Genomic DNA, 21,725 nt, shown 5'->3' with positions numbered 1-21,725 from the left:
GAGGGACAGGCGGACGGCCGGAGGAACGGACCGAGGGCTGGGTGGGTGAACAGGGACGGCTGACAGAGAGGCGGCTGGAGCTGGGGGGGACGGGACACGGGTGGGGGCGCCGCGGGAGGAGCGGGCTGCGGGGCCGAGGGTCGGCATGGAGCCTCCGGCGGAGCCCGGGGAAGGGCGCCGGGGCCGTCCCAGCGCCGCGGCCCCTTTAAGCGCCCCCCCCATCCCCCCCCCCGCGCGGGCGGTGGTGCGCGCCGGTGGGCCGCGCCGCGCGGGGGACAATGGGGCGGGGGCGGCACCACTGTGCGCGCGGGGGGGGGGGGGGGCAGGAAGTGCCGCGCGGCGCCGCCCCCTCCTCCTCGCCCACCCCCCGCCCGTCGCGGCGGGGCGCGCTGTGAGGCGGCGGCGGGATCGCTGCCCCCCCCCCCCCCCCCCCCCGCCCCGGGCACCGGCACCGGCACCGCCTGGGTGAGGGCAGCGGCACCGGCGGCTGCGGGGGGCGGCCTCGAACCCGGGGTGGTGGCGGGGGCCGGTCTCGAACACGGGGCCACGGAGGGGCGCGGAGCGGGGAGCGGGCTCGAACCGGGGTCCTGCCGCGGGGGGTGAGGGGGTGTGTGTGGGTTGGGGGGCGGCGCCGAACCCGCGTCCCCCCGTTGCAGCCGCTTCCCGGGGTGCTCTCGGTGCAGCCCCCACCCCCGGGCTCCCCCGTGTCGGCTTCACCCCCAGCCCCCTCCATTACAGCTCCCTCATATCAGCTTCACCCTAATTCCCCCCATTGCAGCCCCCCATTGCAGCCCGGCCCCCCCAGTTCCCTCCAATTGTGACCCCCCCCAATTCCCACCATTGCATCCGACATTGCAGCCTGACACCCCAATTCCCCACATTGTGACCACCACAACTGCCCCCACTGCAACCCCGCCATTGCACCCTGACATTGCAGCCTGACCACCCCAATTCCCCCCATTGCACCCCCCCATTTCAGCCTGACCCCCCCAGTTCCCCCATCGCACCCCCCATTTCAGCCTGACACCCCAATTACCCTATTGCACCCCATCATTGCAGCCTGACCCCTGCAATTACCCCACTGCAACCCCCCATTGCAGCCTGACCCCCCAATTCTCCCCATTGCACCCTGATCCCTTGATTGCACCCCCCATTTCAGCCTGACACCCCAATTCCCCCATTGCACCCCACCATTGCAGCCTGACCCCTGCAATTACCCCACTGCAACCCCCCATTTCAGCCTGACCCCCCAATTCTCCCCATTGCACCCTGATCCCTTGATTGCACTCCCCATTTCAGCCTGACCCCCAATTACCCCATTGCACCCCATCATTGCAGCCTGACCCCTGCAATTACCCCACTGCACCCCCCCATTGCAGCCTGACCCCTAATTCCCCCATTGCACCCCATCATTGCAGCCTGACACCCCAGTTCTTCCCATTGCACCCCACCATTGCAGCCTGACCCCCCCCAATTCCCCCCATTGCACCCTGATCCCTTGATTGCACCCCCCCATTTCAGCCTGACCCCCCCAGTTCCCCCCATTGCACCCCCCCATTGCAGTCGGACCCCCCAGTTCCCCCCCATTCCCCGCCCCCCTCCATTACCAGCCTCCCATTCCCCCCCAGACCCCCCCGGCCGCCTGCCCCCCGCCGCTGCCCAGCCCCGCGCCATGGCGTGCAGCCTGAAGGACGAGCTGCTCTGCTCCATCTGCCTGAGCATCTACCAGGACCCGGTGAGCTTCGGCTGCGAGCACTACTTCTGCCGCCGGTGCATCACCGAGCACTGGGTGCGCCAGGAGCCGCAGGGCACCCGCGACTGCCCCGAGTGCCGCCGAACCTTCGCCGAACCCACCCTGGCCCCCAGCCTCAAGCTGGCCAACATCGTGGAGCGTTACAGCGCCTTCCCCTTGGACGCCATCCTGGGCGCCCAGCGCAGCCCCTTCCCCTGCAAGGACCACGAGAAGGTCAAGCTCTTCTGCCTCACTGACCGTGCCGTCGTCTGCTTCTTCTGTGACGAGCCTGCCGTGCACGAGCAGCACCAGGTCACCAACGTGGATGACGCTTTTGAGGAGCTGCAGGTGTGTCTGTCCCTCCATCCGTCCCTGGCCATGAAGCGTCATCCCTCTGGGATCCCCTGCCCTGAGCTCTGAGCTCCTTTGTCCGTCTGTCTCCTCTTGCCTTGGTGTTAGCTCCCATCTGCCTGTCCCCACACCCTTTCTGTCCCCATTGGGGTCAGCCCCATGGCTTCCTCCCATCCGTCTGTCTGTCCATTGATTCACATGTTCTTATCATGGAATCATTAAGGTTGGAGAAGACCTCTAGGATCATCAAGTCCAACTGCCAACCCAACGCTACCATCTACACATCCAGCTGCCCCCTGTGGGATTCCCCCTCGCCCATCTGTCTGTCTGTCCACCCTGGGGGTCATTTGGGACCCCCAAACCCATGGCCCCCCCAGGAGCTGCTGTGCTGCTCCCCAAGGAGGGCCCGTCCAAGCCACTTCCCACCCCCCAGCTCTGCCCCGGATGGGACCCCTGTGCCCCTGCACCCCCTTTCCCACGACCGCAGTCACCCACGAGCCGGGCTTTGGCAGGAGAGCTGCCTCCTGGCATCCCTTTTTTTCCCCAAATTCCCTATTTGATGGGGTTTTTTTCCTTCCCGTCTTCCAGCGGGAGCTGAAGGAGCAGCTCCAGGGGCTGCAGGAGAGCGAGCGTGGCCACACCGAAGCCCTGCACCTCCTCAAACGGCAGCTGGCCGAGACCAAGGTACGGGCAGGGATGCAGCTGTGCCCCCAACAGCCCCCTGATATCCTCCAAGCCTCGCTGGACCCCGTTCGGCACCTCCAAACCCCCCAAACTCCCCAGTTCCGTGGGTCTGCCCCATTTTTTCCTTCTCCGGTACCCCAAAACCTGCCGGCAGGTTGATGAAGCCACCTGTCAGGCTGCTCATCCCTCTTTTATTTCCTCCAGGGCTGCTTTTATTTATCTTAATTATCTAATTAATTTTTATTTTATATTTATCTTCTCCTTGCTCAGGGGTGCAACTTTCAGCGAGGTTCAACTTTCCCTCCATCCCCAACAGTGACGGGGGGAGTTTTTTAGGTTTTCTGTCGGGATGTGGGGTCAAATATCCATCCTGGGATGGTTGGAACATCCAGAATCATTTGAGTTCGCAGGGCTGTAGGGGTTTATGTTGGGAATTATGGATTCATGGAGGGGTCGGGGCAGGTTTGGGGGGGTCCTGACACCCCTCCCTGCACCCCAAAAGTCCTCAGCCAAGAGCCTGCGGGTGACTATTGGGGAGGCTTTTGAGCGGCTGCACCGGCTGCTGCGGGAGCGGCAGAAGGCGATGCTGGAGGAGCTGGAGGCGGACACGGCGCGGACGCTGACCGACATCGAGCAGAAGATCCAGCGTTACAGCCAGCAGCTCCGCAAGGTGCAGGAGGGCAGCCAGATCCTCCAGGAGCGCTTGGCCGAAGCCGACAAACATGTATTTTTAGCTGGCGTCGCTTCCCTTTCCGAAAGGTGGGTGACACCGGGGCGACACCGGGGTCCTTCCGAGTCATGTCCCCCCTGTTCTCCATCATCTCTCCTTCACAGGCTGAAGGGGAAGATCCATGAGACCAACCTGACCTACGAGGACTTCCCCACCTCCAAATACATGGGGCCGTTGCAGTACACCATCTGGAAATCCCTTTTCCAGGATATTCATCCCGGTGAGAGGGCCGGCTGCGGGATCCGGGGGGGGCGTTCCCTGTGAGGGCCAGGGATGGCGACGGCGCTGGTGACCTCTGCGCCGCGGGGTTTGCAAAGCGGTGGGGCAGAGCCTCTGGGTCCGGGGGCCGTGTTGACGTTTGTTACCCACTTTGTCCCCATCTTGTGTCGTCCCCCCCCCTCCCCGCCAGTGCCGGCAGCCCTGACGCTGGACCCTGGCACCGCTCACCACCGCCTGATCCTCTCCGATGACTGCACCATCGTGGCATACGGCAACCTGCACCCCCAACCGCTGCAGGACTCCCCCAAACGCTTCGACGTGGAGGTCTCGGTTTTGGGTTCGGAGGCGTTTGGCAGCGGGGTCCACTACTGGGAGGTGGTGGTCTCTGAGAAGACCCAGTGGATGATCGGTTTGGCGCACGAAGCCGTCACCCGCAAAGGCAGCATCCAAATCCAACCCAGCCGAGGGTTTTATTGCATCGTCATGCACGATGGTAACCAGTACAGCGCCTGCACCGAGCCCTGGACCCGGCTCAATGTCAAAAGCAAGTTGGAGAAGGTGGGCGTCTTCCTGGACTACGACAAGGGGCTTCTCATCTTCTACAACGCCGACGACATGTCCTGGCTCTACACCTTCCGGGAGAGGTTTCCCGGCAAGCTCTGCTCTTATTTTAGCCCCGGGCAGAGTCATGCCAATGGGAAGAACGTCCAACCCCTCCGGATCAACACTGTTCGCATCTAATGGGGGGGGACAGAGGGGACGGGCGGGGGCAGGGATTTAGCCCTGGGGATGCGGCGTGTCCCCCCCAACCCGGGTGTTCTCCCGCTGTTTGGTGGGGGTTTGGGCTGATGCTGCCCCTGGAACTGCCCCCAACGCTGGGCAGGATCTGGCCCCTTCGTCACCCCCCCTTCTCTCTGTCCTGTGCTTCCAGGGGGGCTGGCGCGGGCTGGGGGGGCCGGGCTGCTGCAATAAACGGATCTGGAGAGAAGGGGGTGCGGTGACACCGGCCGTGCTGTGCTGTGCCACCCCATATATGCTGCACAGTATCTGTGCAGTGGACCATGCCATACTGCGCCGTGCCAGGGTGTGCCACGCCGTGCTGTGCCGTGCTGTCCCAGACGCAGGGACGCCCGCGTGACGAGGAGGGGTCCCTGTAGGGGATGCTGCCTATGGGGCTGGGCCGAGTGTAGGGGCTGGGCTGGGGGAGGTATACGTATGTAGTGGATGTGTGTATATATGTATATATATTTATATACACACGTGTCCATATAGGTATATGTATATATGAGGTGGAGAGCAGGGCTGTAGGGCCCTGTGGGTGTGTCAGGCTGTGTACGGGGTGGGCTATATATAGGGGATGGGCTATATAGAGAGAGATATGCTGTATAGGGGGTGGAATATCCGGGGTTAGGGCTCTATAGGGGGTGGGCTCTGTGGGAGTGTGACACGGAGGGGTGCGGTGGATGGTGGGTGCGATGTGATGTACAGGGGCACGGCGGAAATGGCGGGTGGTCCGCCCGCCCGCCAGGCGGCGCTGCTGTACCCCATGGCCCTTCCGTTGGCTGCGCTTGGGCGCGCGGCGGCCGCTGTCCGCGCATGCGCGGTGTGGGGTGGGTGCGCGCGCGCGGCTCTGCGCAGGCGGTACGTCCGCGCGTGCGCCGCAGGCTGAGCAGCTGGGGGCGGGGCCTCGCCGCCATCTTGGCCCGGGCACGGCCCCGCCGGTATGGGGGAGCGGGGGGGGGGGGGGTCTGTGGGGCCGGAGAGGGGTTGCGGGACAGGGTTGTCTGGGGGGCATGGAGGGGTTGCGGGGGGCTGAGGGGCACGGCTGGGGCTTTTGGGCTGAGGGGGGCTGTGGGGCTTGGGGGGGGCGATGAGGCACAGAGGAGTGGGGGGCTGACGGGGGGCTGTGGGGATGGAGAGGGGGTGTGGGACAGGATTGTCTGGGAGGGCTTATGGGGCACGGGGGGCTGGAGGGCTGCGGGGGGCTGTGGGGAACGGGGGGCTGAGGGGGGTGCTATGGGGCACAGAGGTCTGTGGGGTATGGGGGGACTGTGGGGATGGAGAAGGGGTGCTGGGACGGGGGTGTGTGGGACTTGGGGGGCGTGTAGGGTGGTGTGGGGGTTGAGGAGGGAATGTGGGGAGATTGGGCAGGTGAGGGCTGGGGGACGTGTGGATTGTTATGGGGAGGAGGCTGTGGGGCTCAGGGAGTCTGTGGGGGTGCGGGGGGCACCTGTGGGGCTCGGGATGTCTGGGGGTGCAGGAGGCACCTGTGGAGCTCAGTATCTCGGGGGGGGGACCCTGTGGAGCCCTAGGCTGGCCCTAGGTTATGGGCTGTGGGGCAGGGCTAGAGCTGCAGGCTGCGGGGGTGGGAGGCTGGCCGTGCGGCTCAGGGTAGCGGGGCTGGCAGAAGGGGCAGTGGGGGGCCCTGGGGTGACCCCCCCCACCGCCCCAGCCATGGAGCCGAGCGGGGGCGGGCGGAAGGAGAGGCCGAAGCCCCGGGAGCCGGCGGCCCGCCTGGAGAAGGCTAAGCAGAAATCAGCCCAGCAGGAGCTGAAGCAGAGGCAGAGGGCGGAGGTGAGCGACTGCGGGGTGACGACGGCTGCGACACTGCGGCCGAATCTCCCCCTCTGCCCCCGTCACCTTCCCCCCCCACCCCGGTCACCTCTTTCTGCCCCCACCTCGCACAGATTTACGCCCTCAACCGAGTGATGACGGAGCTGGAGCAGCAGCAGTTTGACTCCTTCTGCAAGCAGATGCAGACCTCCGGCGAGTGAGGCAGCATGTGCGGCCCCCCCGAACTGACCCCAGGCACCCCCCATCTGCTGTCTGTCCCCTTTTCTAACTCCTTTGTTATTTATTACCAAATAACTGCTTTTTTTTTTTTTTTAAATAAAATCTGTGGTGGTTCCACGTTTCCCTGGCTCCTGGTCCCTCAGCGGTGCCGGTGGCTCTGTCCCGGCCCTGTGCCGGGTGGGAATGGCGTGGGGGAGGCTGGATAGGGCCGGGTGCCAGAGCAGCTGTGACCGTGGGTCGCCAGCTCCGGCCCTCCTTGCGCCAAGCGAGACCTCGGCCTGCCGGTTCCCTGCCAAGGGGAACAGTCCTGCCCTCCTGGAGCCTGGATTTGGCCGCTCCCCGAGGCCGCCGGCGGGGATACGGCGACGGCCGTATCCAGCTCTCGCAGCTGCTTGTGCCGCAGGAGCCTCCCCGGAGACCCCAAGTGTTTCTCTCCGCCACTCGGCGAAAGGTTTGACCTTCGCTTCCTTCCTCCACCCACACGCCCTCCGCTTTCCAGCCGCTGCCATTGTCCGGCATCCTCCAGCTTTCCAGAGAGGTCGGATCGCTGGCTTCAAATCCTCCTTTCCCCGTCCACCTCCCTCCCGTGCCCCAGCGAGACAACACCAAGGGGGGGGGGGAAACAAAATACATTACAGACATTGTTTCCCTATAGCGATGGGTAAAATAATAAATACCAAAACGCTGCTGGTGAATCAGGTTTCAAAACCCCTCTGGTGATTTGATCAGCAGCTTTCCCCTGCGCCTGGGGAGGGGGCATCCTTGCTACAGTTGGGATTTTTGGGGGTGTAAACCTCCCCCTCATAATAAATTAACAGTGTGTGGTGGGAGCGATCCCTAAACTCCACGTTCTCCCACGCAGGGAATGGTTTGGGGGTCTCCAGAGTGCAGCTGTTGTACTGGGGGTGGGGGTTTGCTCACCCCCTACAAGGGACAGGGCGTGGGGAGGGTGTTTTGGGGCTCTGCCAACGCGGAGCCTTTCCTACTGCTCAATTATTTCCCTTTTCTTTTCTAAACGGGCTCCCGCCGCGTCTCGGATTCAGCAAGAAGAGCGAAGGGAGATCCCAATGGAGGAGATGGCACCCGAGAGCGAGGAGGAAGAGGAAGGCTTTACTAGGCGTTAGGTGAAGGCAGGGGTCAGGCTTTGCAGCTCCAGATGGCAAAGGGGAAAATGATGTAGGATGTTGACCAGGCAAGGCAATAGACGGAAGCCACCGCCGCCGGCGAGAAGAGGACAGCCACCACCCCTGCGGATTGGGAAAAGCCTTTGGGATCTGCTCCTTCCTCTTCCTCCGCTGCCATCTGGGTGGGGTCAATTACCTTGTCCCCGTCCTTACCTCCAGCATAAACCAGTTTCTTCCAGAGCTGCGACTCCAGCACCTTGTCGTGGGGGTAGAAACCCTGATCGACCATGAAGAGGGTCATGACGATGGCGGTGACATGCAGCAGGGTGACGTTCCCCCCCGTCAGCAGGAAGGTGCCCGCCAGCAGTGAGGAGGCGTAGGGACAGGGCAGCCCCCGGTAGGTGAAGGGGATCCCTGTTGGGTGCCACATGTTCAGCCAAGGGAGGGGGGGAACATCACTCCCAAAAACCCCCTTGATGCCCCCCAAAATGCTCAGCTTACCACTGGAGAAGAAGCACAGGCGAGTGAATACGGCCATCACGTAGGTAATGGTCAGCAGCCCGTCCAGGACACCCTGTGGCTGCAGCAGCAGCGCCGTGGCCAGCCCGAAGGTGGTGAAGTCGGCGAAATCATCCAGTTTGGCACCTGGGGGCGGCGAGCGGGCAGCTGCCAGGGGGGTAATGGGGGCAGGGAGAACCCGCTGGCCCGCCCGCAGGGCGGCGGGACGGACTCACCCAGCGCCGAGCAGGCGTCGAGCTGTCGGGCGACCGCTCCGTCGGCCAGATCGAGCAGAAACCCTATGAGCAGCAGCCAGCACGAGTGCTGGTATTGCCTGGGGAAGGAGGATGGAGAGGGCAAAACTGGGGTGACCCCCCCACCTTTTACAATCCCCCCTGTTTCACCCCATTTCCCCCTTTTCCCCCACCTGTTGAGGCTGCAGAGGATGGAGGAGAGCCCCGCCACCAGATTGGCCACGGAGAGCCCGTTAGCAGCGTTTTTCCGGATGAATTCCAGCGTCCGATCCCGGCCCGCCCGCTCGCTCAGGAACAGCTTCTTCGTGGACTGGAAAATACCTGCAACCCGCCGAGGCGGGCAGTGAAGGGCAGGACCGACGGCCGCTTTCCAGCCGGGGGGTTACTTAAACCCTCCCTGAGGTAGCAGGTCGGTGCTGGGGAGCTTTGTCCCCCTCTCCAGCACTGGGAAGGGGCCGGAGAAGATTTTGGGGGGGTGCTGCCGATGGCGAGAGCCTCGCTGGCTCTTCCCCTCCTCAAACCGAAGCCCCCAGCAAGTGGCGGGATGGTTTTTTAGGGTTGTTTTTTTTTTTTTAGAAGACCTGCCTCTTTACCCTCCAGAAGTGAAAATAAAACCAAATAAACCAATAAAAGAACTGCAAAAATTTTAAAAAAAGAGAAAAAAATAAATCCAAACCCAAACTTAGACTAAAAGCCAACCCCGGTTTTAAGCTCTATTCATCTTAAATACCTATAGAGCTAAGCTTTAGAGAAAGAATTTAAGGGTCATGTCCTACTAGTGGGCTTTGCACCCTGCCTTTGCCGTGGTCCCAAAGCCAGGCAAGCTGGTGAGATCCTTCATCTGAAAGAAAACAGCACGTCAGAGCAAAACAAAAGCCACCCCCTCCCCTCGCCGCCCCCCTTTACCCGCTCCCAGCTGAGCCCGGGCCAACTCATCACCGTCCCCGCAGCAAAACGCTGCTGAAAACGGCTCCCGAGGTGTAAAAAAAAAAAAACAAAAAACCAAACAAAATCCACCTCAGTTGCGTGGAATTAAAATGTATTCCTGGTTTTGGGAATCCCGCTGCGGTGGTTGGATCCATGTGCCGGCGGTGGGACGGATGACCTTTGGACACCGCGCCCCGAGGCGCCGGTACGGGCTGAGCCGGGCGGCTGGGGATGGAAAAATCCCGCCTCGACCCGCCGGGACGGTCACTCCGCCACCTTGGATTTTGCCACATCTGGTGGGCTTTTTTGGCGGGGCTGAGCACGTGCCCTGTGTTGTCCCCCACTTCTTTTCCTTGGTTGGGGCTAATCCAGTGGGTTTTGGGGTCCCCAAAGGCAAAAAAGAGGCAAAACCAGGTAGTTTTGGGGCTCACCGTCAGCATCCCCACCCTCCCCGGCACCGGGCAGGATCAGGCCCCTGGGGGGAGTTACCCGTGGTGCTGGTGAGCATCACAATACCCAGGCATCGCCATGGTGCCCGAACTTGCCCATTTGTGGTGTTTCTAGCCCCAAAAGCAAAGGGCTGGGGCAGGAAGGACTTCCTCAGCCCTGTGCCGCTGCCAGTGCTTTTTATGACTATTTCTGGGGGAATAAAAGGTGCTTTTGGCTCTTCCCGGGTGACCCCATGTGCGTTACAGGTGTCTTGTGCCCCCCAGGGCCTCTCACCCTGCCCAGGGTCGAGGGAAGAAGGACGTTCAGCTGGAGGAGGTGCAGAATTAACCTATTTTGGGGGGACTGCCTCATTGTTTTTACGCTTTTCTGCCCCAATTCACAGAGCCGAGTGAGCAGCGCTCGGCCAACGACCCTTATTTTTCCATTAAACCTCCCAAAATGGCGATTTTTTTGGGGGGTAGGAAGACACCTGGCGAAGGGGCTGAGCGGCGTTGGGGCATCGAGGTGACACTTACCGACCGGCGGTGACACCATCCACATGGCTGCGGCGGTGGTGGCAGCGGTGGTGACGCCCCGGCAAAGGGGAAACTGAGGCAGGGGAGGCTCGACGGGCGCTCGCCCGGCACGGCGGCGACGCCGCGTTATATAAGGAAAGGCTTCGCCGGCTGAGTCACCCCGACGGGGGTGGGTCTGGCCAGAGGACACGGGGGTTTTCGGAGGCGGCTGGCACCGCCAGCGAGGGAGGAGCTGCCCCGGGGCGGGGGGGAGGCGGCCATGCCAGCCTCAAAGGCCCCCTGCCAGGTTCACAGCACCCGTGCCAGGCTCGAAGTACCCGCGCCAGCCTCGCAGCACGCGTGCCAGGCTCGCGGCGCCTGTGCCAGGCTCACAGCACCCCTACCAGGCTTGCAGCGCCCATGCTATGTGAGGACCAGCTGTGCCACGCTCGCAGCGCCCTTGCCAGCCTTGTAGCACCCTTAGCAGGCTCTCAGCACCCGTGTCGCACTCGCAGCACCCATGCCAGGTTTGAACCACCCGTGCCAGGCTCACAGCACCCATGCCAGGCTTGTACCAGGCTGACAGCACCCGTGCCGCAATGGTAGCACTCATAACAGGTTCATAGCATCCGCGCTGCACCTTGCAGCACCCCTGCCATGCTTTGGAGCACCCGTACAAGGCTTGCACCCACCTGTGCCAGGCTCCCAGCACCCACGACAGACCCGCACCACGCATGCCAGGCTCGCAGCACCAATACCATGCTTATAGCACCCGTGCCGGGCTTGTAGCACCCACGCCATGCTCACAGCATCCGTCCCATGCTTGTAGCACCATTCCCATGCTCACAGCACCCACAGCAAGCCCACAGTGCCCATGCCATGCTCACAGCACCCACACCATGCCCACAGCACCGTGGCACCACCGCGTCCCACCCTCTTTGCGCCCGCTGCCACCTGCGGGCACGACACCGTCACACCCAACCCTGTGCCATATCCCCGCCGATTCACGCCGCCGGCGCCGGGGGGAGGTGTCACAGCCGGTGTCCCCCCCCCACAATGCTGACAAGAAACCGGGTGCTGCCGTGTGAGGCCCCTCCCCATCACCCCTCAGGGCCTCCGGCAGGCGGCACCCACTTGTGCAAGGGTGTCACGAGTTGGGGCAGCCTCAGCACGACCCCCCCCCCATCCCCGACCAAAGGGCCTGTGATAGCAGCGGGGCCGCAGCATGCTGGGGCGGCACTGGTGGACACCGGCGGTGATGCTGGGCCCCCGCGGGGAGAGCAAAGGTCCCCAGGGACATGGTGACACGGGGCCAAGAAAACTTCCCCCGGCAGGAATTTTCCACCGGAATCCTCAGGGGAATTGAGGGTGAATGTAGCACCCATCCCCGCGGGGCGCCTGGGTGGGGCTGGGGGGACCCGAGGTGCCTCAGCTGAGGGGTCCCAGGGGTGCTGGCCATGGTGGGGTGGCTGGTGAAAGGGCTCTTTGTTTGCCGGTCACGCACTGGTGGCAGCGGCAGCAAAGCGACGGCCGGGCTGGGAGGGCAGGAGGCGGCCAGGGGAGAGCCAGGGCCGCGGCCGTCCAGCCCTGGGGCGCCTGGAGGGGGCCATCCCCGGGGCCTCGGGGCACCTTGGGGTGGGGGCCGTCCCTGTGCTGGCAGGATGTCACTGGGTGCCCATCACCGTGGCATCAGGGCACGTGGCTGAGGCCACCCCTCTGTCCTCAGGGCACCTATCCCTGTGGCATCAGGGTGTCTTGGGGTGCCTGTCCCTTTGGCATCACGGTGCCTCACGGTGCCCATCCCCATGGCTCTAGGGCACCTCGGGGGTGCTTGTCCTGGTGGCACTTGCGTGTCTTTGGGTGCTCATCCCCATGGTATCTGGGCACCCTTGGGTGCTCCCTGCACCCCATGCTGGCAACCAAGCCGTCCCTGCCCGCTGGCCACCCCGCATGCGTGCCCACACCCCGGCTCAGGGACACGAGTGGTGCCACAGCTGTGGGTTTATTTGCCTGATGCCACGACAGGACGTTGCCGCCGCCGCCGCGCTCAGTTCTGGCTCATGATCTGGAAGGGAGAAGCCGATCAGGGAGAAGTCTGGCACCCCAGCACCCTGGTATCCCGGCATCCTGGTACCCCAGCACCCCAGCATCCTGGCCTTTTGGCACCTCAGCCCCTTGGCACCCCAGCCCCCCGGCACCCTGGTACCCCGGCACCCTGGTACACTGGCAGCATGGCAACCCAGCGCCCCAGCATTCTGGTGTCTGGCACCCCAGCACCCTGACACCCTGGCACCCCATTTCTGCAGCACCCCAGCACCCCGTCCCCTGGTCCCGCACCTCGGCAATCCAGTCCTCGAAGGCAGAGACGCGAGTGAAGACCGTCGGCTTCTTGGGCGCGTTGCAGCCCAGCCCCGAGACGAAGCTGGCGATGCCGTGCACCTCCCAGCGCCCGTCGGCCGCCTGGCAGTTCAGGGGACCCCCGGAGTCGCCCTGGGGTACAGGATGGGGAAGGGCGTCAGCACCGGGGGGGCCCAGCGTGTCTCCCCGCCCCGGCCCAGCGCGACACTCACGTTGCAGCCAGCCTTCTCGTCGCCACCAGCGCAGATCATGGTTTGGCGGATGGCTAAGGCGCCCCACCAGTCGGGCTGGGTGCAGCGGTCGTAGGCCACCACAGGCAGCAGCGCCTGCTGCAGCCGCTCCGGCAGCGGCCCCCCCGCTGCCAACGGGGAGTTAGGGGGGCTGGGGGGGCTGCACTGTCCTGCCTGCTGGCCCTGACCATCCATGGCCAGCTGCCTGCCCATCCATCCATCCATCCATCCATCCATCCATCCATCCATCCATCCATCCATCCATCCATCCATCCATCCGTCCCTTCTCCATCCATGTGTCTGTCCACTCCACATCATCCATCTGTCCAGTGCACATCCAGCCCACCTCCCTCCCTCCCTCCCTCCCTTCCTCCCTCCCTCTGTCTCCTTCAAGCCCTCCAGCTCTCCATCCTTCCCTCCATCCCCATCCATCCATCTCTCCCTCCATTCTTTCCTCCATCATTCCCTCCAGCCCTTCTCCATCCCTCCATCTCCACATCCATCCTTCCATCCTTTCCTCCATCTCCCCATTCCTCCCTCGTCCATCCCTCCATCCATCCCCACCCATTCATCCCTCCATTCTTTCCTCCACCCTTCCCTCAGCCCTTCTCCATCCCTCCATCTCCCCATCCATCCTTCCACCCCACATCCATCTCCCCATCCATCCCTCCATCCATCTCCCATTCCGTTCTTCCATCCATATCCCCATCCCTCCATCCCTCCAGCCATCTCCCCATCCATCCTTCCATCCCCCACCCATCTCCCATTCCATTCCCTCTCCCCACCCACTCTCCCCCCGCGCCCCCCAGGCCCCGCACGCACTGGCCAGCCGCCCCCAGCCGCTCAGGAAGCAGGGGTACCCGTCGGGCAGGACGGTGCCTGGGGGCGGCAGCTGCCCCACCTGCACCTGGGTGTTGAGCACCGCCGGGTGCTGCAGCTTCATCAGGGCGATGTCATTGCTGCCGCATGGGGACACGTGTCACGGGGGGGATGGTCCTGGGTGGGACCCCACCCCCGGCCCGGGACACCCCCCCCCCCACAGGGACCCCACTCACCCACAGGCCACGCAAGAGCTTCGCCATTTGGGATGGACGAAGATGTCGGCGGAGGCCACGGGGATGCGCTGCTCGGGGCCCTCCCTGGCACCCATGTCGTACTCGCCCAGCACCACCTCGTAGGTGAGCGTGGAGCTGCCCCGGGGGGGATGGGGACATCAGGGGATGCTGCAGTCCCACCCGCACCCCTCCCTGCACCCAGAACCCCCTCCAGGCACCCTGCACCTTCTCCATGCGCCCAGCACCCCTCCCTCCACCCAGCACACCCCCATGAACCCATCTTGCACCCAGCACCCCCTCCATGCACCGATCCTGCACAATATATCACCCCTGCCCCCATCCTTGCACCCAGCACCCCATCCCGGCACCCGGCACCCCATCCCTGCACCCCCCATCCAGCACTGTGCATCAGCCCTGCACCCAGCACAACCTCTACGCACCCTGCACCCCCCTACACCCCCCTGCCCCCATCTCTGTACCCATCCTTGCACCCCACACCCCCCACACCCCTCCTGCGCCCCACCCCAGCACCCCCATCCCCTCCATGCACCCACCCCTGCACCCTGCAGCCCCTCGTACCCCCCTGCACCCTGCGTCTCCTCTGTGCACCCATCCCTGCACCCTGCACAACCTCTATGCACCCCGCACCCCTCCTGCGTCCCACCCCAGCACCCCCATCCCCTCCGTGCACCCATCCTGCACCCTTCCTGCGGTCCCTCCGGCACCCTGCCCCACCCACACCCACGTGGGGCACAGGGGGTCTCTCACGAGATGCAGTGCGCGGCCGTCATCACCCAGTTGGGCGCGATGAGGGTGCCCCCGCAGGTGTGGCGGAAGGTGCCGTCCCGCTCATACTGCAGTGAGATCTGCGGGGACACCGGTGGGTGCCACAGCACCCACGGGTGCCACCCCCCACCCTCTCCCCCTGCCCGCTCACCTGCCAGGGCCAGCTATAGGGCGCCGCATCCTCCCCATTGACCACCCGTGGGTCGAGCAGCACCGCGGCGCGGCTACCTGCGGGACGGGGCACCCGTCACCCACTGGCACCCGTCACCCCTGTGGGGTGGGGGACACGGGTGGGGGCTCGGGGACACCTTACCGCCGGCCACCAGCAGCAGGAGGAGGCACAGCATCGTGGGCCCGGCTCAGTCAGGGCGTCCGGGGGCGGCCGCTGGCCTTAAATCCCCCCCGCTATCGGGAGCACCCAAGGGCGCCCCTGGGAACGGGCACCTGGCACCCACCTGGGTCCTGGGGGGGTGCTGGGGCGGAGTTAACCATTAACCTCGGCCTTGGGGGGCCACCCAGCGGGGACCCTATAGACCCCTGTGTCCCCTATAGACCCCTGTGCCCTTATAGACCCCATACCCCCCTGCCCCCATAGTCCCTATGGTCCCCATGGTCCCTATGGTGCCCCTCACAGTCCCTATGACCCCCCCGTGTCCCCTATAGACCCCATACCCCCCCTGCCCCGGTACCCTTTGTAGTCCCTATGATCCCCCTGTGTCCTCTATAGACCCCATACACCTCCTGATGCCCCCCATAGTCCCTATGACCGCGCCTGTGTCCCCTATAGATCCCATACCCTCCTGCCCCTGGTGCCCCTCATAGTCCCTATGACCCCCCCGTGACCCCATACTGCCCTACTGCCCCATGCCCCTGGTGTCCCCATATGGCCCTTATTGCCCTTAGGGCCCCATGGACTCAGTGCCCCATATATCCTCCCTCCCTGACCCATAGCCCCTGTGCTCTCTGTAGCCCCTTTCCCCCTAGGATCCCTATAGGCTCATGGTGCACACCACGGACCCTATAACCCCTGTGCCCCACAGAGCCCTGTGTCCCCCATAGCTCCCATACTGCCTACAGCCCCTGTGCCCCCCATAGCCGCTGTGGTCCCCATAGACCCTATACCCCTCTGGCACCTGGTGCCGCCCTATAGCCCCTGTGCACACCATACCCTCATGTCCTCCTACCCCCATAGCCCCTATACCCCCCATGCACCCCACAGCCCTGCTGTCCCAGTGTGCTCCACAATCCCCAGTGCCCGCCACCGCCTGCATCACGCCCATGCGCCTGGTGCCCCAGAGCCCCCCGATAAACACCTGAGCCCCCCATAGAGGCTGTGGCCCCCATTGCCCCTATAAACCCTGTGCCCCTATAGCCCCTATATGTGCCATGCTCCTTATGTCCCCCATAGCCTCCATACTGCCCCATGCTCCTGGCACCTCAAAGGCCCTGTCGTCTCCTGTGCCCCCTATAGCCCCCATACCGCCCTGTGCCCTTGGTGGCCCCTACAGCCCCTATAACCCCTGTGCCCCTAGAGCCCACACACTGCCCTGTGTCCCCCATAGCCCCCACACTTCCCTGTGTGCCCTCCAGCCCTATAACCCATGTGCCTCCTATAGCCCCCATACCGCCCTGTGCCCTTGGTGCCGCCCATAGCCCCTATAACCCCTGTGCCCCCTATAGCCCCCATACTGCTCTGTGCCCTTGGTGCCCCCTCCAGCCCTATAACCCCTGTGCCCCCTATAGCCCCCATACTGCCCCACGTGCCTGGGGGCTGTGGCTGCACTCTCGTCACCCCCGCGTCTCCGTGGGCTCCTCCCACAGCCACGCCCCGGGGACATCGGTGCCCCCCCGGTGTCCCCACGCCCCCCCGTGTCCCCCCGCAAGTTCCCAGGGGTGCCCCTCCGTGTCCCCACGCCCCCCCGTGTCCCCCCGCAAGTTCCCAGGGGTGCCCCCCCGGTGTCCCCACGCCCCCCCGTGTCCCCCCGCAAGTTCCCAGGGGTGCCCCCCTGCAAGTTCCCAGGGGTGCCCCTCCGTGTCCCCACGCCCCCCCGTGTCCCCCCGCAAGTTCCCAGGGGTGCCCCCCTGCAAGTTCCCAGGGGTGCCCCTCCGTGTCACCACGGCCCCCCGTGTCCCCCCGCAAGTTCCCAGGGGTGCCCCTCCGTGTCCCCACGCCCCCCCGTGTCCCCCCGCAAGTTCCCAGGGGTGCTCCCCCGGTGTCCCCACGCCCCCCCGTGTCCCCCCGCAAGTTCCCAGGGGTGCCCCCCGCTCCACCGTCCCCGTGCCCCCCCGTGTCCCCCCGCAAGTTCCCAGAGGTGCTCCCCCGGTGTCCCCACGCCCCCCCCGTGTCCCCCCGCAAGTTCCCAGGGGTGCTCCCCCGGTGTCCCCACGGCCCCCCGTGTCCCCCCGCAAGTTCCCAGGGGTGCTCCCCCGGTGTCCCCACGCCCCCCCGTGTCCCCCCGCAAGTTCCCAGGGGTGCCCCTCCGTGTCCCCACGCCCCCCCGTGTCCCCCCGCAAGTTCCCAGGGGTGCCCCCCCGGTGTCCCCACGCCCCCCCGTGTCCCCCCGCAAGTTCCCAGGGGTGCCCCCCCGCAAGTTCCCAGGGGTGCCCCTCCGTGTCCCCACGGCCCCCCGTGTCCCCCCGCAAGTTCCCAGGGGTGCCCCCCCGGTGTCCCCACGCCCCCCCGTGTCCCTCCGCAAGTTCCCAGGGGTGCCCCCCCGGTGTCCCCACGGCCCCCCGTGTCCCCCCGCAAGTTCCCAGGGGTGCCTCCCCGGTGTCCCCACGCCCCCCCGTGTCCCCCCGCAAGTTCCCAGGGGTGCCCCCCCGGTGTCCCCACGCCCCCCCGTGTCCCCCCGCAAGTTCCCAGGGGTGCCCCCCGCTCCCCCGTCCCCGTGCCCCCCCGTGGGCGCGCTCCCGGGCGGCCCCGCCCCGCGCGTGTACCGGGGAGGGGCGGAGCGGGCCCCGCGGCGGGCGGCGGCGCCGGGCGGGAGCGGGACGGGACCGGGACCGGGAGCGGAGCGGGACGGGAGCGGCGGGGCCGGAGCGGGGCGATGGGGCGGCGGGTACCGGCGGCGCCGGGCGCCCTCCTGCTGCTGGGAGCCCTCCTCGGGGTGAGTGTCCGCGTCCCCCCGCCCGGACCCTCGGCAGTCGGGGTCCCCCCGGGGTGAGGGGGCGTCCCGAAACGAGTTGCGGTCCCCCGGAGGGGTTGGGGTCCCCGGAAGGAGTTGAAGTCCCCTGAAGGAGTTGGGGTCCCTCCGCGGAGTTGGGAATCCCCCTCCTTCCCACGGAGTTGGGGTCCTCTAAAGGAGTTCGGGACCCTTAAAGGAGTTGGGGTCCCCCCGCAGGCTTGGGGACCTCTGAAGGAGTTGAGGGGGTTGCAATGTCCCCGAATGGAATTGGGGTGTCCCCCCCCAAGCTACAGGGGGTCCCCAGTACCGTGCTCTGGTCCCTGAGGGAATTGGGGTCCCCCGGGCGCCAAGGAGAGGCAGGTCCACATTCCCTAAGGGATGGGGGTCCCCTCCCCCGTACCGGGGGCATGTGGGGTCCCCATCACCCTGCTCTGGTCCCTAAGGGAATTGGGGTGTCCCCTCCCATACGGGGGGCATTTGGGATCCCCATCACCCTGCTCTGGCCCCTAAGAAAATTGGGGTCCCCCCCATGTACCGGGGGATGCAGGGACCCCAGCACCCTGCCCTACCCACTCAGGGAGTTGGGGTCCCCCCTGGCACCAAGGAGGTGTGGGGTCCCCCTCCCCATGCACCAGCCCGTCTGGGAATTGGGGTCCCCCATGGAGCTGGGGTCCCCCGTGAAGCTGGGGTCCCCATGTCTTGTCCCCTTAGGGACTTGGGGTCCCCCAGGCACCACGGGCGCATGGGGTCCCCCTGCCCTGTCCCTTTAAGGAGTTGGGGTCCCCCAGGAACCCAGGGTGTGCGGTGTCCCCAGCTCCCTCCCTGTCCCCACAGGGACTTGGGGTCAACCAGGGACCAGGGGCACGTGGGGTCACCCTGTCCCCTCCCCTCCGGGAACTGGGGTCCCCCAGGCCCTGGGGTGGGGGTGGGGGGTCCCCACCATCCCCCAAAGCCACCCATGGGCCCCTAACCCTGGGGGTCGAGCTGTGCACCCCCGGCACCCCACTGCCCCCCTCACCCTGGGGGGGGGGTCACGTATAGGGACACATCCAGCTTTTGGGGTGCTCCCCCCCCGCATCCCCCATCCCCCTCTCCCGCCCCAGCTAAATTTAAAGGGTGACGGGTGGCGCCGGTCTCCCTAAAAATAACTCTCCCAAAATACCCCCCCCCGGGGGGAGGGAGCCGTGTCTGGGGGTGCCCCTGGGTGTCTGTGGGTCACACCCAGCTGGGGTGTGGTGGGGAGTGGGGGGTGACACCTCTGGGTGCCCCCCACGGGGGTGCAGGGTGGCTTTGCAACATGGGGCTGGGCACACCTTAATTGAGGGGGGGGTCCCCAAGCGGGGTGGGGGAGCTGGTGGTGATGTGGGGGGGCCCCTCCTCGTGCCGAGGGGGGCAGGGGGGTGGTTTGGGGCTGGGCTGGTGCCCGGGGCTGAGAACAGAGGGGGCCTTGTTGCTCGGGGCCATGCTGGCAGGGCTGCCCCCCCCCCCGCCGTGGGGCTCCCACCCACGTCCCGGGGGGTGGGGTGGGGGGGTTGGTGGGGACAAAGGGGGGTTCCCCCCGTTTTACTCCTCCCAAGCCTCATTCCGCTATGGGATGGGAGGATTTGGGGACCCCTGATGGGGTGGCACCCCAATATCCCTCCCTGCACCGGGATGCTGAGGCATGTGCCCCTCCCAAAATGCAGGGGGGGGTCCACCCACTCCACGGGGGGTGCTAGCGTGGGGGGTGGTGGTGATGGGGTCCCCCCCCCTCGAGGACTGCAAAGGGTTAATGTTGGGGGGGGGGGCGAGGGCGCAGCAGGAATGTGCGATAAGATCGCCAGGCCTGGGGGGAAGGGGTGGGGAAAAGGGGCGGTGGGGGGCACACGCACACGCGTGTGCCCGCACACGCACCCACCCGGGGCGCTCCGGGCCCCCTCGTGCCCTCACGCTCGCTCTCGCACGCTCGCGTGTGCCGACGCGCGCTTGTGCACGCCGGCGCCGGCTTCGCTCGCCCCCACGCCTCGTGTCCCCCGTGGGAAGCCTTGGGGACCCCGGGGGACACTTTGTTTGGGGGGACCCCACCCCCACCCCGCAGGAGACACCCCAAGGCCCACCCAGGGCCCCCAAACGCACACGGGCCCCCGCGCGCTCCCGGCGCGCTTCGGCTCTTTCCCATCGCCAAAGATGGCCTGGCCGGGAGGAGGAGGAGGAGGAGGAAGAGCAGGAGGCCAGCCCGGACGCCTGGGTCCCCGCCAGGACGCCTGGGTCCCCTCGGCGCCCCCGGGGCGTTCCCTCCCCCCCCCCCCCCAAAACCCGGCTCTTTTGGGATAAATTAGGCAATGCCAGCGGGGAGGAATGCAGCGGGGGGGGCACACGCATAATTTGGGGCCCCCCCTTGTGCCCCCCCGGGACTGACTTTGACCCCGCAGCTGTTTTCACCCCCCAAATCACCGGGGCTGGGCGGCAGCGGGGGGGGGTTCGGCAGCTGCCTCTGCCCCCCATGCCCCCCGGGACTAGCATCCCGCCAGCTGTGCTGCGCCCCCCCCGCCCCAACCTGGGGGAGACCCAGCTCCCCCTCCCCCCCCCAAACCCGGGGGTGGCTTGGCGCCGCAGCGGGGTCCCCTCGGTTCTGGGGAACCCCCCAGGGAGGAAGAGGGTCCTGGGGCGGGGAAACACCTTTTAGCCACGACCTTGGGGGAACAATAAGACGGGGGGGGCTGCTATTAATAACACACCCCCCCCCCCGGTTATTATTCCTGCTGTGCGTCACCTCCTCTTCCTCACCCGGATGAAGTAACGGGGGGGGACATCCAGATTTGGGGGGGCCCAGACAGATTTTAGGGCACCCAGGCAGATTTGGGGGGGGCCCAGACAGATTTTTGACAAGAGGCCCCATACAAATGGGGGGGGGGGTGTGTGTTTGAGGTCACCCCCCACCTCCCAGTTTTGGGGCACAGGGTTCGTCGAGCGAAGCTGCACGTGGGACAGGGTGGTGCTTCCTCACCCTCCTCTTCCTCGCGCCCCCCCCCCCCCCCCCTTTCCCCAGGGTGCGGGGCAGGATTTGGGCCGGCGAGTGGAAAATGTGAGCGGCGGCGGCAGCGTCCGGCCGGGCGCGGTGCCCCGGCGGCGGGGGGAACCCAGGCGTCCGGGTGCGGGGCCGCGGCGCGGGGAGGCTTCCGGTAACAGGAGAGGGGTGATTGTCCCTTCCCCGCCGGCGCTGGTGACGGGACAGGCAGCTGCCCTTCCGCCTGCCCGGGCCGCGGCCGCTGGGGCTGAGCACCCGCCCGCTCGGTGCGCGTGTGGGGAGCAGTGGCAGAGCACCTACATGCTCAGTGCATGTGTGTAGGGTGGTATCAGAGCACCCACACACTCAGTGCATGCATGGGGGAGCAGTGGCAGAGCACCCACACTCTCAGTGCATATGTGGGGAGCCACAGCAGAGCACCCACACACTCAGTGCATGCATGGGGCAGCTGCAGCAGAGCACCCACACTCTCAGTGCATGCATGGGGGAGCAGTGGCAGAGCACCCACACTCTCAGTGCATGCATGGGGGAGCAGTGGCAGAGCACCCACACTCTCAGTGCATATGTGGGGAGCCGCAGCAGAGCACCCACACACTCAGTGCATGCATGGGGGAGCAGTGGCAGAGCACCCACACTCTCAGTGCATATGTGGGGAGCCGCAGCAGAGCACCCACACACTCAGTGCATGCATGGGGGAGCAGTGGCAGAGCACCCACACTCTCAGTGCATGCATGGGGGAGCCGCAGCAGAGCACCCACACTCTCAGTGCATGCATGGGGGAGCAGTGGCAGAGCACCCACACTCTTAGTGCATGTGTGGGGAGCCGCAGCAGAGCACCCACACTCTCAGTGCATGCATGGGGGAGCAGTGGCAGAGCACCCACACTCTCAGTGCATGCATGGGGGAGC

At 65.7% G+C, this 21,725-nt stretch overlaps 5 protein-coding genes across 9 annotated transcripts in view; 3 read left to right on the top strand and 2 right to left on the bottom strand.

The window, feature by feature from the left end:
- Positions 1 to 320: 320 nt before the first annotated feature.
- On the top strand, positions 321 to 4,720 carry TRIM62 (tripartite motif containing 62). The gene is made up of 6 exons (XM_064470309.1): positions 321 to 465; positions 1,629 to 2,080; positions 2,672 to 2,767; positions 3,270 to 3,526; positions 3,602 to 3,717; positions 3,907 to 4,720. The coding sequence occupies exons 2-6, from the start codon at positions 1,673 to 1,675 to the stop codon at positions 4,455 to 4,457; spliced, it is 1,428 nt and encodes a 475-aa protein (XP_064326379.1). The 5' UTR covers positions 321 to 465; positions 1,629 to 1,672; the 3' UTR covers positions 4,458 to 4,720.
- Positions 4,721 to 5,216: 496 nt separating this feature from the next.
- On the top strand, positions 5,217 to 6,630 carry SVBP (small vasohibin binding protein). The gene is made up of 3 exons (XM_064470320.1): positions 5,217 to 5,437; positions 6,169 to 6,290; positions 6,404 to 6,630. The coding sequence occupies exons 2-3, from the start codon at positions 6,171 to 6,173 to the stop codon at positions 6,488 to 6,490; spliced, it is 207 nt and encodes a 68-aa protein (XP_064326390.1). The 5' UTR covers positions 5,217 to 5,437; positions 6,169 to 6,170; the 3' UTR covers positions 6,491 to 6,630.
- Positions 6,631 to 7,600: 970 nt separating this feature from the next.
- Positions 7,601 to 10,390, bottom strand: TMEM269 (transmembrane protein 269). Of its 2 annotated transcripts, XM_064470319.1 has the most exons (7): positions 10,278 to 10,317; positions 9,182 to 9,226; positions 8,559 to 8,706; positions 8,368 to 8,465; positions 8,135 to 8,278; positions 7,847 to 8,047; positions 7,601 to 7,756 (listed from the first exon to the last, which is right to left on the bottom strand). In XM_064470319.1, exons 1-7 carry the CDS (start codon positions 10,300 to 10,302, stop codon positions 7,647 to 7,649), a joined length of 771 nt encoding a protein of 256 aa, XP_064326389.1. In that variant the 5' UTR covers positions 10,303 to 10,317; the 3' UTR covers positions 7,601 to 7,646. The 2 variants fall into 2 exon arrangements, with proteins under 2 accessions (XP_064326389.1, XP_064326388.1); XM_064470318.1 differs by lacking the exon at positions 9,182 to 9,226 and having other exon boundaries at positions 10,278 to 10,390.
- A 1,846-nt stretch (positions 10,391 to 12,236) lies between these two features.
- CELA3B (chymotrypsin like elastase 3B) lies at positions 12,237 to 15,188 on the bottom strand. Its single transcript, XM_064470437.1, has 8 exons — positions 14,999 to 15,188; positions 14,837 to 14,913; positions 14,668 to 14,765; positions 13,900 to 14,034; positions 13,667 to 13,803; positions 12,827 to 12,972; positions 12,594 to 12,746; positions 12,237 to 12,321 (listed from the first exon to the last, which is right to left on the bottom strand). Exons 1-8 carry the CDS (start codon positions 15,030 to 15,032, stop codon positions 12,304 to 12,306), a joined length of 798 nt encoding a protein of 265 aa, XP_064326507.1. The 5' UTR covers positions 15,033 to 15,188; the 3' UTR covers positions 12,237 to 12,303.
- A 2,478-nt stretch (positions 15,189 to 17,666) lies between these two features.
- HSPG2 (heparan sulfate proteoglycan 2) overlaps positions 17,667 to 21,725 on the top strand; it is a 38,796-nt gene continuing 34,737 nt past the window's right edge. For all 4 annotated transcript variants that reach the window (XM_064470434.1, XM_064470436.1, XM_064470435.1 and 1 more), the window contains exon 1: positions 17,667 to 17,792. In XM_064470434.1, the coding sequence (XP_064326504.1) occupies positions 17,733 to 17,792 (60 nt within the window). In that variant the 5' untranslated portion in view covers positions 17,667 to 17,732. The remainder of the gene's footprint in view (positions 17,793 to 21,725) is intronic.

Source organism: Phalacrocorax carbo, chromosome 20 (genome assembly GCF_963921805.1).
Source record: "Phalacrocorax carbo chromosome 20, bPhaCar2.1, whole genome shotgun sequence".
NCBI classification, from domain to species: Eukaryota; Metazoa; Chordata; class Aves; order Suliformes; family Phalacrocoracidae; genus Phalacrocorax; species Phalacrocorax carbo.
This window is presented reverse-complemented; position numbering and strand designations above follow the sequence as displayed.

Bases quoted from the DNA above. Each gene is read 5' to 3' on its own strand.
- TRIM62 (XM_064470309.1), top strand. From the start codon at position 1,673: ATGGCGTGCAGCCTGAAGGACGAGCTGCTCTGCTCCATCTGCCTGAGC. The intron at 2,768-3,269 runs GTACGGGCAGGG...GCACCCCAAAAG, and splicing joins GGCAGCTGGCCGAGACCAAG to TCCTCAGCCAAGAGCCTGCG. The intron at 3,527-3,601 runs GTGGGTGACACC...TCTCCTTCACAG, and splicing joins GTCGCTTCCCTTTCCGAAAG to GCTGAAGGGGAAGATCCATG.
- SVBP (XM_064470320.1), top strand. From the start codon at position 6,171: ATGGAGCCGAGCGGGGGCGGGCGGAAGGAGAGGCCGAAGCCCCGGGAG. The intron at 6,291-6,403 runs GTGAGCGACTGC...CACCTCGCACAG, and splicing joins AGCAGAGGCAGAGGGCGGAG to ATTTACGCCCTCAACCGAGT.
- TMEM269 (XM_064470319.1), bottom strand. From the start codon at position 10,302: ATGTGGATGGTGTCACCGCCGGTCG. The intron at 8,466-8,558 runs GTGGGGGAAAAG...CTCCTTCCCCAG, and splicing joins ATCCTCTGCAGCCTCAACAG to GCAATACCAGCACTCGTGCT. The intron at 8,279-8,367 runs GTGAGTCCGTCC...CGCCGCCCCCAG, and splicing joins CGACGCCTGCTCGGCGCTGG to GTGCCAAACTGGATGATTTC.
- CELA3B (XM_064470437.1), bottom strand. From the start codon at position 15,032: ATGCTGTGCCTCCTCCTGCTGCTGGTGGCCGGCG. The intron at 14,035-14,667 runs GTGAGAGACCCC...CCCCCGGGGCAG, and splicing joins ACGGCCGCGCACTGCATCTC to CTCCACGCTCACCTACGAGG. The intron at 13,804-13,899 runs GTGAGTGGGGTC...CCCATGCGGCAG, and splicing joins AGCTCTTGCGTGGCCTGTGG to CAATGACATCGCCCTGATGA.